This window comes from Lethenteron reissneri, chromosome 19, assembly GCF_015708825.2.
Source record: "Lethenteron reissneri isolate LAM-NWPU_2019-01 chromosome 19, ASM1570882v1, whole genome shotgun sequence".
NCBI lineage: Eukaryota > Metazoa > Chordata > Hyperoartia > Petromyzontiformes > Petromyzontidae > Lethenteron > Lethenteron reissneri.
This window is the reverse complement of record NC_083797.1, coordinates 7,124,325-7,141,081: the sequence shown is the minus strand read 5'-3', so window position 1 is coordinate 7,141,081 and position 16,757 is coordinate 7,124,325. Positions and strand designations below refer to the sequence as shown.

The 16,757-nt window shown below is 45.5% G+C and overlaps 1 protein-coding gene across 3 annotated transcripts in view; it reads right to left on the bottom strand.

The window, feature by feature from the left end:
* The window catches only part of LOC133344217 (receptor-type tyrosine-protein phosphatase kappa-like), a 138,984-nt gene that overhangs the window by 74,196 nt on the left and 48,031 nt on the right, over nt 1-16,757 (bottom strand). For all 3 annotated transcript variants that reach the window (XM_061554266.1, XM_061554267.1, XM_061554268.1), the window contains exons 8-13: nt 14,661-15,155; nt 14,168-14,277; nt 13,799-14,000; nt 12,166-12,268; nt 9,298-9,715; nt 7,842-7,878 (exon numbers count right to left, since the gene is read on the bottom strand). In XM_061554266.1, coding sequence (XP_061410250.1) covers nt 7,842-7,878; nt 9,298-9,715; nt 12,166-12,268; nt 13,799-14,000; nt 14,168-14,277; nt 14,661-15,155 — 1,365 coding nt within the window. The remainder of the gene's footprint in view (nt 1-7,841; nt 7,879-9,297; nt 9,716-12,165; nt 12,269-13,798; nt 14,001-14,167; nt 14,278-14,660; nt 15,156-16,757) is intronic.

The following is a 16,757-nucleotide window of genomic DNA, read 5'->3' as shown; positions in this document are numbered from 1 at the left end:
GGGCATTGAACTCAAATATCCGTGTCTAAATAACAAGTGCATCAACCACAAAACCGCCGGTCGTTCTACTCTGTCATCCACCATCCACCCCACCAGTCACCACAACTGCAGAATTGTGTGTCTAAGCATTTTTTTGGGGGGTGGTATATTGAACGTAATATGCAAATGTCACGCTCACATTTCGCTTAGGATAATGTGGTGAACAGAAATCTACACAGGAGACAAAAAAAGAGATAAAATCCAAATGAGACGGTAAAGCCGAGATTTTTTTACAAAAATCTGCAGTTCTTGAATCAATTCGCAACCTTGAAATGGAAATGATTTATCACAGTGCCGCATGTGTGTGGGGGGGGGGGGGGGTGAATGTGCAAAATGTGTAATTACACAGGTCTCGTCGCCACAACCGATGTTTACACGATAAAACATTTCTACTCGTATCATAGTCGGTCATTTGTGTTTAGTTTGTTGTCCTTCCAACACACCTACGTATGGCGAAAAGAAGTTCAACATATATACAGCCATGTATAAAGCACATTTTCTATAAACATATGGTGTAAGTCCTCGCGTAACGCGTGTTCACACAACGCGTTTTCGCTTGAACACGGTTCTCCGATTTGGGAACACTTTTCGCACAACGCGGAATGCGCCCGTTGTAATAACGCCGCTTCCGAGAAGTCGACGGTGAACCGCTTTCTTGCGGTTTGGGAATTCTGGGTGTAAGCGGGGAATGATGCAATGCTCGGCATACCCTCGTCTCGGTTATTAGTCCTGCCATCTTACCGTGTGCGCGTGCATCGCATCTTGCAAACCCCCCCCCCCCCCACCTTTTACGTAATTTCTTGTGGGGGGGAAATGTTTTCACTTCACTCGTTTTCTATTAACAGTTTTTTTTTTTTATCGCGCTTTTCACGAACACATCTACCTGCGTTGCACGAAGAATTGCTGTCGTACGATTGCGCAATCCGGTCAGGTGGTTGCGAAACGGTGGAGCGAGCGGCGGCAAATTGGACGTTAGCACTTCAAATCCTGCTTGGGGGTTGACTCAGCTCATCACCTAGTGGAAAAGTCTACAGTGGTTCCATAGATAACCCCCCCCCCCGCCATAGGAATGTGGAATTTCCCTCATTGGATCAGGGCTATGAATATGAAATGAGCACTGCCTCAATGCTCATTTGAGCAGGTAATTACTTTTGACTTTTATACAATGTATCATTTGCACATATAATTATTCCCTTAACCAATACAATAATTGCATATTGGAAAGTCAACAAGCAGAGAAAATGGTAATTAAATTTGACTTTCCCAAGTCTTATTAACTGCTGCATTGGTAGACACAAATTAAAAAATTGTGCGTAATTCTACATCTAATTTAGCAGTGCATGTGGAAACAAACAGTAAAACTGACCTTCAAGGAAGGTCAAGGGAGGCGGTGACACGCGCAGCGGTCGCGCGTTCAAAGCTCATCGCAGAAGTTCAGGGTTCGATTTCAGAATCCGCCCTGGTTATCGCTGCGGTGTGGCGATAACCTTAATAATGGTACGTGCCGCCTGCTTCACAGTTGACGTTCAAGACCCCGCGATGTAAATTTGCACCGGCGTCAGGGTCCAAACTTGCAGAAAATGACCCCGCATGTTGCTCAAATTGTGATTTTGCATTGCGGTTATCACCCCCTACTGGCAAATCCGACAAAACCCGGTCTATTGGGGTCTCACCTAGTGAAAGAAAATAAACTTGCAGGAGCTGCAGCTGGTGACAGACAGCCTTTTACAACTTCACATGCTATATGTGCAGCAACAGATCTTACTGGACAACACATGAAAACAGATACCTCCTGATAGGCCGTATAGACTGTTCGGGCAAATCCCGTTGAGATGATGTAGCCTTTAGATGTTTTCAAACACCAAATTGATTTTTATTGTGAGTTGGCATCTATTTAGGTTGGCACATTGCACAAGGGGATGCTGTGGCCTCTGCCATATACAGCCTTTGTCTGTCCTGTGCTCATGTTGATACGACTGAGCCAAACCTATAGGAAGCCCAGAGAGATTCAGATACCACTTGCCACCGATTTTATCCATGGCCAGAAGATTGTAGCACGGTGGTCTAACTATTGTGGCACCACTCTACACACACAACTTTCTAACTGTGTGCCACAGGCCAAGATGTTAACTACCTTGCCTGGTATACAGGAGGTCGTGGAGTTCGATCCCAACTCTGACACTACGATATTCGGAGTTTGCATGTTCTCTCCGTGGTCGCGTGGATTTCTCCAGGTCCTCCGGGTTTTCCGTCCACATTTAGAAACACGCGTTTGGAGTACTTGGCTGCTATAAATGTCCACGTGATAAGCCACTTCGTTAAACTATCATTTGTGGCCAAGTCACTTCTGAAAAAGAACTTCATAGCTCAGTGGGCCTAGCCTGGTAAACTAAAAATAGTTTGGTTTTAGTACAGCATCACACTTTTTAAGGTCTTACTGATTACTGACTATTCCTTCAGATAGACATGTGACTGTATCTATTTGTAAATTATTAACACGTGTGTCCGCATATCCGATTCACGTCAAAGAGAAGTGCTTGTAGTATTTACACATAGGGCACCGACTTCCTATCCCCAACTGACAGTGATGCCACAGCATGAATTTCAACTTGAATGTCTACTCCAATGCACCATAATGGCATGAAATGACATGCACCCATGTTGCTACGGATCCAGTATTCCATATACAACTCGAAAGCCTGTTCACTATGCATGCTGGTATACCCCATCTCGGCAAGCGCTGAATATAAGCTGATTGCTCACATCTTCTTGGTTCTTTCGGTAAAGTCACGTAGAAGGGAAATAATAAAATAAAACATAATAAAATAATTCTCACGACGTTTCGCCCATTCAGACATATCAATAATATCAATAAGAATTTAGCATATTTATGGGAAATGCAGATATGGGATTAGTCACTACCTGTGGAATGCGTAGGAGGTTGGGGGGGGGGGGGTTTCAAAGTCATATTATGCCCGTGCATTATGCAGTATGCAGGATTAGCAGCATCAAAGGGAGGGAGTAGGGTTAGCAGTAATAGAGGGAAGGAATTTTAATAGTAAGAGGCTGCAGCAGCTAAACCACCACGTAAAAAACTAAAATATAAACTGCATCAGTATCATCAATATACTAAATATACTCTCCAATAAACTGAGCTACTAACAGTAAGTCATACATTACAATTCTACGTCGCAAAAATATAATATGCCTCCAGCTAAACGTATTGCTCACAAGTACGTTGTTTCTGCAGCGCAAATGCATTTTGCCATCGCGAGCAGCGAAGGTGCGTCTCGCTTCACGCGGAACTGCGTCTGGCTCGTTTCGTTCACGTGGTGCGGTCTATTCTGCCGTGGTGTCAAAGTTGGCGCACGGCCAAAGGTCACTGGGTTCATTCTCCCAATGCAGCAGTTGAAACAGTGGCCCAAGCTTCTAAAATCCCCTCCCACCACCTCCATCTGCCCGGCAGTGTTGTGGGGACACCACCGCTGCTGGATATCGGCAGGCTGCACGTGGCGTCGTTAAGTGTGGGTCATCTCACTTCTGTAGAAGGTGCTTTGCCGGCTTGGATAGAGTAGGTGAAATGTCCTCTAGCTCCATTTATTATTTTATTTATTTACTTTGGCACGGGTGAAACCCCATTGGGCAATGCACATTTCTGATGGGAACCTGGTTACCCGGCAGAAAACATAATAATCCAAAAACAAATGTACGTGGTAAAGTTTCGAAAGGCAAGGTCGTACAGCAATACGGTACAACCAGTTCAAAAAAAAAAAAACAAGACTGGTAGAACGCATCACTTACACAAAGTATTGGGTGCAAAACAGCACTGAGGTAGGTGTGGTTGTAAAAAAACAACACTTGTACAACTTCCAGTCTGCAAAGCAGAGCGATCAATTGTATTTACACTGGAAAGAAAATGAGATCCAAAAGTGATTTAAAAGTAGAACAAGGATGGTAAGCTTTTGATCCCGAACATTTTCGCCCAGTTATTCCAGAGATTGGCGGCCACTGAAATAGAAGGAATTTAAATCAAGTTTTGTTCTCACATCGTAGGCATCTTAGAGGCCCTTGAGCCAGGGACAGAGAGGAGCTTCTAATAATACGGAAATGTACTCTTAGGTTTTTTTCTGTAAAGTCACGTAGGTAAAAAATAAAATGAAAAGTTAATAAAAGTAATAATGGAAATAAAATAAAATAATAAATCACGACGTTTCGGAGGCAACACAAGTCTCCGTCATCAGGTTGGGACCGTCACGGCTTTTAATTGTATTTTTTACCTACGTGACTTTACCGAAAAAAAACCTAAGAGTATGAATCTTTGCAGTCACGAAAGCTTCAAATCTAGAATGAATACAGAAATGTACCTGGCGGATTATTTTATTCAGAAGACATTTTTCAATGCTTATTTTGTGATGGTTCGAGGGTGGAGATAGCCAAATGCCTTTCCCCTGCAAAGATCAGGGTGGGAGGTTGCTTCGAGTTCAAACTAAGTTCTCCGCGATGGCTTCTGTAGGGGGCATTGAGGGCAAAGCAGAGTGCATGGAGGAACAACGGGACCCGTGTGTCTATCCCTCTGCCTGCATTGAGCCTGTGAAATACCATCTCAAGTCGAAGGGGCCGTCCATAAATTACGTCACGTGATTTTGGACGATTTTTGACCCCCCACCCTTCGTCACACGGCGTCACAAAAAGTCAGACCCCCCCTCAAATAGACGTCACAATTTTTTTTAACATGCTCCAAATCGCTTTAAACTATTGTCATTGTAGTGTGTATTTAATGTGGCGCTGCACTCTGTTGTAGGAGAAAACATTTATTTAAAAGTCTATTTAATTAAGTAGAACGTGTTGTCTACATTTATTAAAAGTTGCGCATTTTTATGTGACGTCGCATTTCTCAACCCCCCCCCCTCGTCACACATCGTCACAAATGTCTGACCCCCCCCCCCCCCAGTGCGTGACGTCATTTATGGACGGCCCCTGTACACGAGGCAAATATTTATCCTTGTGTAGAGGAGTAATATGGGGACGTGACGTCATGCGCGCTGGGTGGTGCGATGACGTCATGTCTCACGGGGGTACTTAAGGGGGACCCCGTGACGAAAGCGGGGTCGTTGTGGGAGCCCGGGATAGAGAGCGGTTGGAAGAGACAGGGGTAGAGGTCAGGGAGTGTGGAGACAACTTTGATCGATACGTGCAACGGAAGATATCTTGTGATTGAGGATTACGCCTGGGTATTTAAACTTGCCGGCAAGTTCAATTTGTTGAGGGTCGAACGACTTAATCTTGGCAATGGGTGGGAGAGGGGGTTAATTGTCCGCGTTCCAGATAGCACCCTGAGGTCAGTCTCGCTGGCTTTAATAACAAGGTTTGCATCTTTCAGTTGTATTTGGAAGCAAGGTCAAAAGTAAGCAAGCAAGCACGCAAGCAAGCACGCAAGTGAACTTAATATAAAGGATTTAATAAAGGATTTAAAAACACACACACATACACACGGTAACATTGCCCCTCTACTGCTCGACCCATGCCCAGTGCCCAAACGTTTTGCCACGCACAGGGACAGCTGCCAGCAGCGGTACAGCGCAACGAGTTTCTGGGGCATTTTTGTCGGTTGGTGAGTACAAGTGCCCAGGAGGCCAATAATGCCAAGCAGCCAGCGGCAAACAGCACCATTCTCTTTTCGATTTAAAGCTTTCGTGACTGCAGGGATTCATCTTCTTGGTTCTTTCGGTAAAGTCACGTAGAATGGAAATAATAAAACAATAGAAATAAAGCATAATAAAATAATTCTCACGACGTTTCGGCCACAACGCAAGCAGCCATCCTCAGGTGAAGAACAGGTCTGTCAGAAAGACAGCGTCTGAATGAAACACCACCAGGCTTGGCAGCGTATATTTAAGCTGGGTTGGAGGGGGAAGAGCGCCTTGACAAAGGAATTTGCATATCAAGTCGTGAGAATTATTTTATGTTTTATTTGTATTATTTTATTGTTTCGATTCTACGTGACTTTACCGAAAGAACCAAGAAGATGAATCCCTGCAGTCACAAAAGCTTTAAATCGAAAGTCAAAAGTCTTGTTGCAGCTGAGCAAACGGATCATCGTCGAATTTCCTGGACACCATGGCCATAGCGGTTTAGTGGAGGCCCTTCGGCATGGCGGGGCGTGAGGCAAGCAATTTCATGGCTGCACCTTTACATTGTTCTTTTTTTGCTGTATATAGCACAGGATTTACTTTTGTTACACATAAAGGGCTTCAGCATGTTAACTTCATGCATCTTTACGGATATTACCATTATGGTAGCATTAGTGTTCCTTTCATGGCCAGCTCAAGTGCAAAATACAAAAAACTAATAGCCTAATCGTCAACCGTAATTAAGATTTATTTTGAACTCCTTAGCTGGAGGTTGAGAGGTTTACAATTTGTTAATATATATGAAATAAAACTCAGGCAGTGGTTTATATTTCTCATGTTAACACGTAAAATTATGCCCTGTAACCTTAATAACAGCATTGCATCTTTGAATTTTAATCCTGAGAATGGAATAAAGCCTTCAACATTACACGTTTAAAAGCGAAAACATCCAACAATTAGCATAGTACCCACTGTGCAGTGTTAACTGAAAAAAAATGGGTGAGTAAAAAAACTGAAAATGTAGAGCCAGAGGGCACGCTGCTGTACTCCTCCTATCCAGTTCCGTTCCACGTGCATTTTGATGGCTGACTGTTAAGGCACAGAAGAGCTCTCTTGCTGAGCTTTTATTGAAGACGCTTTCGCACACGCGAGACAGCTGGAGACCAGGACCGAGCAACGGCAGAAGCAAAGTAAATGAACGACCTGATTTCAGCTGAAAAGGGCTTTGCTGGCCAATTACACCTAAAACCGCTGTGCGGACATGCCTTCCGCCAATACATTCAGCCCCACAGACAGCAGCCACCTGTGTCCGAATAGGACACAAACATCATCATGGACAGTAAAGTGGGGGGTGGGTGTGGGGGGTGGAAACAATATCTTAACTTCATGGATAATAGAGATCATAATGCTTTCTACGTGACACACGTTGTCAACAATAGTGCAGTGTCTATTGGCAGAACAAGAATAAAAGGGATGTAGTCTCTACAGTTGATACTTAAGACGTTCAAATAGTTACAAGGATATATGTATTTTTTGGTATGATGAAAATATACTTGGGTAATGCTAACAAGTTGCACATATGCCCAACGCATTATACCGTTTAATTTATTTTTCCAAAGGATCTCACATTTCAACAAGAGGCATGATAAAGAAAAAGGCACACACAATGGACAGAACATTCCACAAACAAAAAGGAAGGTCAGCGCCCCCGCAGAATAAAACGTCGTCAACGCATATTCAACACACGCTTTAGTGTTATCAAACACAACGCAAATTAAATTAGGTGTTTGCGTTTGTAGTCTCAACACGTACGCGAGAGACGCGTTAGGTTAGCCGTGGACTATTAAGCTTAACGCAACTCATGGCTTTAATCATTGATGCCGCGCGCACACTTTGCATTCCGCGTGCACTTAGAGCAATCACGAGGCAGCCGGACTCGCAGGGCTGACAGCCTGTAATGCGGCACCAAACGTGGAAGCGCACGCACCACGCTCGCGGGCAAAATGATGAGAAGAAAAATGCATTTGGCAGTCGAGGTTTGTTTATGATTAAAGACTAATAGACGTGCCTGGTTTCCAGGTAGCAAGTTCTATCATGTGTGCACTTAAAAGTTTGTGTCTCTTATTTTTTTTTGGCGGGGTGGGGGTGGGAGAATTTGGCATCCGAACTCACCCTTCCTTCCGACGCGTACGCAGTCGATCTTGATTTCCTGCGATGGAACGAGACGAGGAATGTAAGGGACTTCCACACTCAATTTTGTAAACTTCCTTCGGTATACAAGGTCGATATGACCATTGCATTGTCTGTAATTAGTATTGATTGAGCCAGAGTGCTTAGCAAATCTAATCATGTTTGTTCATACATCTTACTTTTATGACAAAGGGTACAGGTACACGGTCATTTCTCCTTCATAAATGATTGTGCAGTAGTAATAAATAAATAAATAAATAAAAAAGCTGAACTACCACACAACATAAATTTTTCGCCATAAAATTCACGGTATAAAGAAAAGAGAATTTTCATTAATTGCAAACTAGTTTATGTAGCTATTCCATTTTTTGGCAGTATTATTTATTTTTATAAAAACACTCAAAATGTATATTGTATCACAATGAAAAAAAAATCCCAACTATATTAAATTTTCCGAGATACAATTCCTTTTTCCCAGAGTACACCGAGAAAATTGTCATTGCAAAAATGGGCTTTCTACTTTGCTTCTTCTTTTCATTGTAATTGTATCCCTTGGTTCATTTATAATGGAACAATTGTGTTATATAAATAATTCAATCTGCCCAGTAGGAGCAAAATAAATATCTAAAATTGTAAATATGCCATTAAAAAAACCCCAGTAACAATTCATACTCGCTGTTATCAGTCAGAGATAATGGAATAAACATTGTGATTCAATGGCCTTTTTTCATTGTATAATTTGCAACCACTACATCTCTTATCAAACAAACACATTAGTAGGAGCAACAACACCAGCGGACCCTTCCTATGTGAGTGAGTAACCCCATGTACACGCTGCTGTAACATTCAGAAAACAACCATGCATAATGAGTTTACAATATTGCTTTGAGCTATAAACAGGCCCTTGTAGTTTAGATCGAGTACTCTTGCCAATTACACCTGGCAAGCAAGCAGCATTCGCTTAACGAGTGACTGACTTTTATGATATGACTAAGAATGTTAAAACTGGTTCAGAGTTTACTTGCTTAAACAAATTCTGATGGACAATATTGGTCTGGAAAGCCAATAGGGTGATAGACTATATAGATATATGTGTATGTGAAGACAATGTGCTAATACAAACAACAATAAATACTCTGCAACAACGTAGAATGAGTTCATAGTTAGAGCACTACGAGGTCAGTTGAAAGCTGAAACCAATTGCACAGTGTTCATTTCGGGGCAGCACTTTGGTATTTTTAGTCGAATCGACAACAACAACAACCTGCGGAATTTCAGTCGTGTCTTCAAAATTTCATTTAGCGCACACGTAACCGGCGCTGCTCTAAGTCAAACGTTCATTTTAATCACAGGTCCGTCATTCAAGTTTACCGTCTACCGCGGCAGCACTGAAACGAACGCTCGGGCGCTCCGCTCCCCGCGCGCCGGCCGCACTCACCCCGGCCGACTGGCTCACAGCCTGGAAGTACACGTCGTAGCTTTTCTCGGGCGTGAGCGGCGCGTTCCAGAAGCCGTTGTACGTGCGGTTGTCGCCCACGACGAAGCGCGACGGGCTCGGCAGCGCGGCCGGGGGAAGCTCGGCGGCAAAGTAGTGCGGCGAGTCGCGCGCCGACGCCGCCTGGAAGCCGATGGGCTCGAAGAAGCAGCTTGCGGCGTCGCCGCGGGACGCGGCTCGCTCCCCCGAGGCGGCAGCCGCCACCGCCGCAGCAGCGGCAGGGTGCGATGCAGGCGAGGGCGGTGCTGCTGCTGCTGCTGCCGCCACTGCCGAGCCCACCGTGCGGTCCAGGTCACGCCGCACCCTTGGCTTCTGCTGCTGCTGCTGCTGCCGGTTCTCCTTCACCACCAGCTGGTAGGCACTGCAGTGTTTAGACAACAGCGACGGGTAAACGTGCACACTGAGGCCACGCCGTACGGGGGAGATTCGACTTAAAGAGAGTTGTGACAACGAGAGGATGCAACTGCAAGTTGTCTACCCATAGAGATGAAGGGGAAAGATCAGCTTGCGGCGCTGCAATTTGCTTGTTTGACAACACTGCTGGCGGAAAGACCTCCACTCGAGAGAAGCTGTAGAAAGCCCGTCGAGAGAGTGCGTTAGGGGCTTCCTACTCTCCCACGCTAGACATCTTGGAAGGGAAGTGGGAATACCCACACTTCACCCCACCACATGCAACTTTCCGATTGATTGACTGTCATGTACCCGTTCATACAACTGGGTGGACAGAGGCAGGGGGATGGAAGTGGTTAAGAACTGCCACCGTCGGTAGATCGAAATGGCAAACTCTGGATTGTAAGGCTAGTGCGCTAACCATTACGCCACGGTCGCAAACCGAAGTATATTAATACTAACAGTGGAGCATAACAATTGTTGGCAGGCTATGCCATGTGAACTACTGTAGAATAGATGTTGAGGAGGCTAAAGAAGCAGAGGAAGACAATGAACGAGATGGCAGTGAGATGCATTAAACGCATTTGGAGGCCACAGCTGAACCGGAACTAAGGAAAGGAAGAGGTCGCAAACGGGTTTTGATTCCTTACCCGAACTAAGGAAAGGAAGAGGTCGCAAACGGGTTTTGATTCCTTACCCGTACCCGGGCGCACCAGGGTCGCAAATGGGTGCCCGTACCCGTACCCGGCCGGGTACGGGTACGGGCACCTACCTGTACCCTACCCGAAATGAGTGACAAACGGTTACTCACCAGTGACTCACGGCCTACCCGTACCCGTACCCGGCCGCACCAGGGTCGCAAACGGCTACCCGTACCCGTACCCGGCCGGGTACGGGTAGCCGGGTATCGGGTAGGGTACGGGTATCGGGTACCCTGTTGCGACCTCTGGTCTATGCTCAGAAGGGGGAAATTATAGGGCGACGACTTCAGTGTCAATATAATAATTGTCAGCCCCTTGTCGCTCCACTGCTAGATGACAGCCTCCCCACGCTGTGTTGGCCATGGGGATTGTTTGGTCAGTGTAGTTAGGCCACTGCGGTGGCGAGATTTTAACTCCCTCGCCTGGTATGAAGGAGGTCGTGGGTTCAATGCCGACTCTGACGCCTGCTGTATATTTGGAGTTTGCGTGTTCTCCCTGTGGTCACGTGGATATTTCTCCAGGTCCTCCGGTTTTTCCCTCCACATTTAGAATCAACACGCATTTAGAGTATTTGGCTGCGATACATTTCCACATTAGTCACTTTATTGAGCTATCAATTGTGGGCAGTTTGCTTCTGAAAAAAGAGCTATATAGCTCGGTGGGCCTTACCTGGTAAATAAAAAATAGTTGAGTTTAGCTTGGTGAAGGCAAGCGCTAACCCGGTGTGTGAGAGCAACCCAATTCAAGCACCGAATACAAAATTCCAAACTCTGCCACTGAAATGCACAGTGGAATATAGAGCAGGCGGAAGTCATGTAGAATTATATTGATACCTACGCTCCGGTTAAATCTATTTCTATTCAACAGAGCATTGGGTAGTTACGAAACAATGGAGTAAAAGCTCATTGGTTGAGAATGCTAAAAAGGAATTACTACTTAAAACGGGTCTGTACTATTTCTAGGTAATGTATATATATATATATATACCGCTGTGGCCTACAATTTGGAGATTGAAAGGTCACTGATTTGTGCACGAATGGGATATTCGGGTAGCTATGTGGGATGCTAATGCCGTGTGTAAAACAGCACTTTTCAGATCATGTATTGAAAACCCGGGGTGGATGAAATCAAATAAATATATCTGGAAAGGTTCCCACAAGCAGTGAGTTTGATTGCCTCAGCTAGTGGTGATTGTACCACACAACCACTATTTCACACGCCAAAAATACATACATTCAAACTGTTGAGAGGTAAAAAAGTAATAAAAAAAAACAAGAATGTTGCGGAAAATAAATGTGTGACTCATGTCCTATGCTTTTAATTCCATCTTTGTGTGGCCGTACCTCGTGCTGCGATTGTAAAAGTAAAGTGAGGAAATGTGTGCTTGAGAGTAACCACTCATGAGTGGGTCTTAGAATGGAAGAGATGGGGCACTGCAGAAAACGCAATTATAAACCTCCATATAGTGAGTGCAGCATCAAAAATCAATAAGCCAGACTAAAATATATACATCCGATACCGCATTAGTTCAACCTACTTTTACTCCTGATCCTTTCACAGAGATTGTATTGAGGGTTGGGACTGTGGAAATGCCTGGTGCGACGGTCCATTTTGAGGCTAAACCAGAACACGGGTATGGATTGATTGGGCGCTAATAGACGCCACTAAATAAATTCGCTAAATCCGACACGGTTAGTCGCACGCGCGGGCAATGTCCAACCTGACGGGCGCGCCCTTCGAAGCCGCCGGCTGCAGCAGAACGGTGATGGTCGTGTCTGTCTCGTTGAGTGGCTCGTCAAACTCGTAACGAGGCAGGGTCGGCGCTGAGAACAAAAGAAGCAAAGCGACGGTGAACATTCGTCTCGTCGCTCTTTGTTTCAAACAGGAGGGCCAACTTCATTCGCCTTACTTGCTTAGTTATTTATTTCTGTGCAATATGTTACAACCAGATGTTCTCAGAATCCTCATAAAACGCTGCCTCTGGGTAGCAGTTGCAGTGACACCACCGCTTGGCTTCTGCAGAGATCAAAGCTCGCTCATGGTGGACTGCCAGCGCCATGGTGGTGAGGTGTTAACTACCTCGCCTGGTATATAGGACATCGTGGTTTAAATTCTGACACTGATGCCTGTATATTTTTAGTTTCCACGTTCTCCCCGTGGTCGCGTGGGTTTTTCTCTGGTTCCTCTGGTTTTTTCCTCCAAATTTAGAAACGTGCATTTACAGTATTTCACTGCAATAAATTTCCACATGATAAGCCACTCTATTAAGCTATCATTTGTGGCCAAGTCGCTTCTGAAATATAGCTATGTAGCCCAAGGACACCAAACTAAACAGAAATAGCAATTATAAAGAAATAATATTTCAGGCCAAATTTAAAAGTGCGCAGCTCCAGTGGATTTCCAATATCGGAAGAGCGTTCCAGACGGCCGCAAAAGTGCATCTGAAACCGAGCGATGTAATAACCATCTTTGTTCGATGGCAAGCCAAAAGCCGCTACAGAGATGACCGGAGTTCACCTGATGGTTTATGCTCCTTGACGAGATCAGCAAGACTATGAGATCTCTCTCAATACTCTGATATTGCACTGTGTTTGAGTTGTACGCCTTCTGGTGTCATCTGGTCCAACACCAATGGGACTAGGCTCTAAAGAAAGCCGTCTCGGGTGTGGACCAATCAACTTCAAGGACAGTGCATATTATTATCATTATCAGAGTTGCTTCTTTTTGTTTGCTTTTTTGACTACTTGTGTTGTGGTTATTGCAAACATGATGCCTTGAATAAAGGTGTCAGTTTTGTACCAGTTTAAAAGGGTAAAAACCTACTACTATATTTTGCCACTGGTAAAACAGATCTCATAGTGTAAATGCTTACCCCGAGCTCTCAATACTCTGATATTGCACTGTGTTTGAGTTGTACGCCTTCTGGTGTCATCTGGTCCAACACCAATGGGGACTAGGCTCTAAAGAAAGCCATCTCGGGTGTGGACCAATCAACTTCAAGGACAGTGCATATTATTATCATTATCAGAGTTGCTTCTTTTTGTTGGCTTTTTTGACTACTTGTGTTGTGGTTATTGCAAACATGATGCCTTGAATAAAGGTGTCAGTTTTGTACCAGATTAAAAGGGTAAAAACCTACTACTAAGACCAGCAAGGTATTGTGGTTCATTTGTAGGAAGCACTTTGTGGGTAATATATGCAATCTCAATGTATTCGTTCGGCAACCAGAAGCCAATGTGGCTTTTGGCAAGCACTGGACGGACACGGTGGGATCTTGCAGTTAGTAAAGAGAGAGAAAACCACCGACTCGACATCAACTGGGACAATATTGTGTGCCCAGAGGAAGAGTTTACCGGAGATGTTGGTGCTCAGGCGGACAGTGACCGGGAGTCCGTAGCCCTTCACGGTGCTGGCGCGTAGCGTGAAGGCGTACGACGTGCCGGGGAAGAGGCCAGAGAAGAGGTGGGCCGTCTCGTTGCTCGCTCTGTGGATGACGCCGCTGCGAGCTGCCGCCACCAAGCTCGGATCGAAGGAGCTCACGGCCTGGTACGTGATCTGGTGCCGGGCAGCCGCAACAGAACAGGATTTTCGCAGGCGTCGCATCGGTGTGTGGGAGCGTTGATAATTACTTACGTCGTGAATTAAAGAAGCAAAATAAAACCATTTTGTTTCATTAGTCTGCGTACGGCGTTGCTGAGCAGGGCAAGGAAATGAACGCAAACCTCGTAGAGGCTTATGAGGCCATTGGTCTCTGTGGGACAGCTCCACTGCAGAAATATCCGATCCTCAAACGTGTCCCCTCGGATCGAGTCCTCCGGAATGGGACCTGGCACTGCAGTGTGGGTAAAGGAGAACAGCAAATAAGAATATCACGTGGTATTCTTGGTTCTTTCGGTAAAGTCACGTAGATAGAAAATTTAAAAAATATGATTTTATTATTTTCAATGATTTTTCTTCTATCTAAGATGACTTTATCGAAAGAACGAAAAATATGAATTTCTGCAGTCAAGAAAGTTTTGAGTCAAAGAATATCACGTGGCTTTAAATGCCATTATGCATAATTGCATTCCTATCTTAATGAAATGCAAAAAAAGGCCCTTATTTGACAATAAATAAACAAAACAAAAGTAATCGTTTTGCAATGTAATGCTCTAAGGCAGACCACGGGAGCACCATCCAGATGCTGAGCAGAACCGAGTGCCGCCAAGGCCTCACCATCTTCATCGGTCTGCGTCACAATCTCCTCGCTCTCCTTGCGCCCCTCCGGGTTGGACAGCACCAGCCTCACGCTGATGTTGGTGAACGGCGGGAGGTCGTAGAGCGTGTGCTGCGCGAGAACCCGCAGAGCCTCGCCGCCCTTCACGGACGTTGACCCCCTGGCCGCCGCGATGCCGGGGCCTTTCCCGCCTCCCTTGGCGAGAGCGGGGGGGCTGGTTTCTCGGTCCCTCTTGCTGCCGTCGGAGGCCTCAGGTGCCACCTCGGCCTTCCATATCTCCTCCCGCACAATCTCAGGACTGACCCCGCTGCTCCCACCCCACCCTCCGCCTCCGCCGCCTCCGCCGCCTCCTCCTCCGCGCCGGTACCGGCAGCGCACGGCCACGCTGAAGTTGCTGCACCGGGTCACGTTGTAGCCCACGCGCTCCCACTCCACGGAGAGCTTCCGCGAGCCCACGGACGTGACGAGGAGCCCGCGGGGCGGCCGAGTCGGCTCTGCGGCCACGCGCAGCACAGGAGGAGTAGGAGGGCAGGAGAACGTTTATCGGTGTGTATCTCGTGCTCCGAGATTGAGATTCAGCGCACGCTGTCAGCGCGCGGGTCTCCATTGTGAGCTACGTTGCGTTCTGCTGCTTAAATATTTATTACGTTTGTGAATAAAATAAAGTGCGGCATAAATAAGTGAGATTTTATATATTTTGGCACGTTACAAATTACTTTTGCGTGATATAAATGCCTCCTCTAACTTAGTTCAGGGTTGTACAATGAGGATGGTAGGCTCTGCTGCTTCAGCTGCTGCTTTTATGAGTCATTTTGAGGCTCATCACCTCTGGCAACATGCCCAGAGACCTGAGGCAGACTAATAAAGAGAAGCCAGTCACACATAACAATGGAATGCATTATATCTGTAAATGAGTTTTCATACAATTAAACAGTCAAATTTGCATATGCAGCAACGTATTAAAAAAAAAAACTACACGCTTGCTTTTTTCATTAATATGCATTTGCAATTTCATTTTACACATTGTATTTGTTCTATTTATTTTTCTCTTGATGATTTTGGTTGCATCCAAGGTTATCTGTAAGTAAATACCAAAACATATTAAAGAATGATCAAAGGGGAAAGCGGCCCCCAACTAAATGCATTCTCTTGCATAATTCATTACACCGATTCATAAAAAACACACAAAATCTCAAGTTTCGCCGAGTATTAAAACTAACGAGCAAGTAAAACGTGTGCCTCAAACCTTCGCCTTCCATTGCATCACATTGAGCATCATTATCAATGAAAACACCGAGCTTATAATTTTGTTGCTACTTAGAACCAGATGACTAAACTATCCCCATCGGGATAGAACAAGAGAAAAAGGGGTTAATTTTGTGCTGCCCAAATTTTGTTTTTTTTATCCGGCCAGTGAGAAGTAAAGTCACTCTGGGCCACTGCTCACCCTCTGAATGCTATTCCCTCCGACCGCCGAATCCCAGAGAAACTTCACACGGTCTGGCGAAAAAGGCTCATTACCGCTGTGACTTTGACTCCAAAATCCGTACCTTGCCCTCTCATCTCATCATTGTTCACTCGCACACAAATGGAAAATATTCCCACTTTTAAACATTACAGCTGTTTAGACTCTGCACCACGAATTCTGGGATTTAAAGTGCAAAGACCATGTAAATTCGTATTCACGACAGCCAACATACAGCTTGCTGGCGCCTGCAATGCACCCGATGGCTGCCCGCCGATAAGGCTTCCAGTCATCACGTGCGAAACATATATACACGAAACGTTACACGATATGAAAGTGACGACTTGTTTCTGCATGGGTTTCACACGAGTTGTTTCGTACGGTTGAGACACTGGGGGCTAACCGACCACGTGCTTTGTGGCGCTGTTCAAAATCGTTAGCGATGAGTGACAGTCCCCAGCCGTGGAAACTATTTATTAAGCTCTGCAACACGGCCACGGGAACAGATCGTCAATATCTCCGGGCCAAGACGTTTGCTGCCGAGGGCTCCGTCATACAGCTTTTTGCCCGTGCACCGCACCGCCACTGAGCCACCACTTCAAACGCAGCACCAGGACAAAAAAAAAAAGCG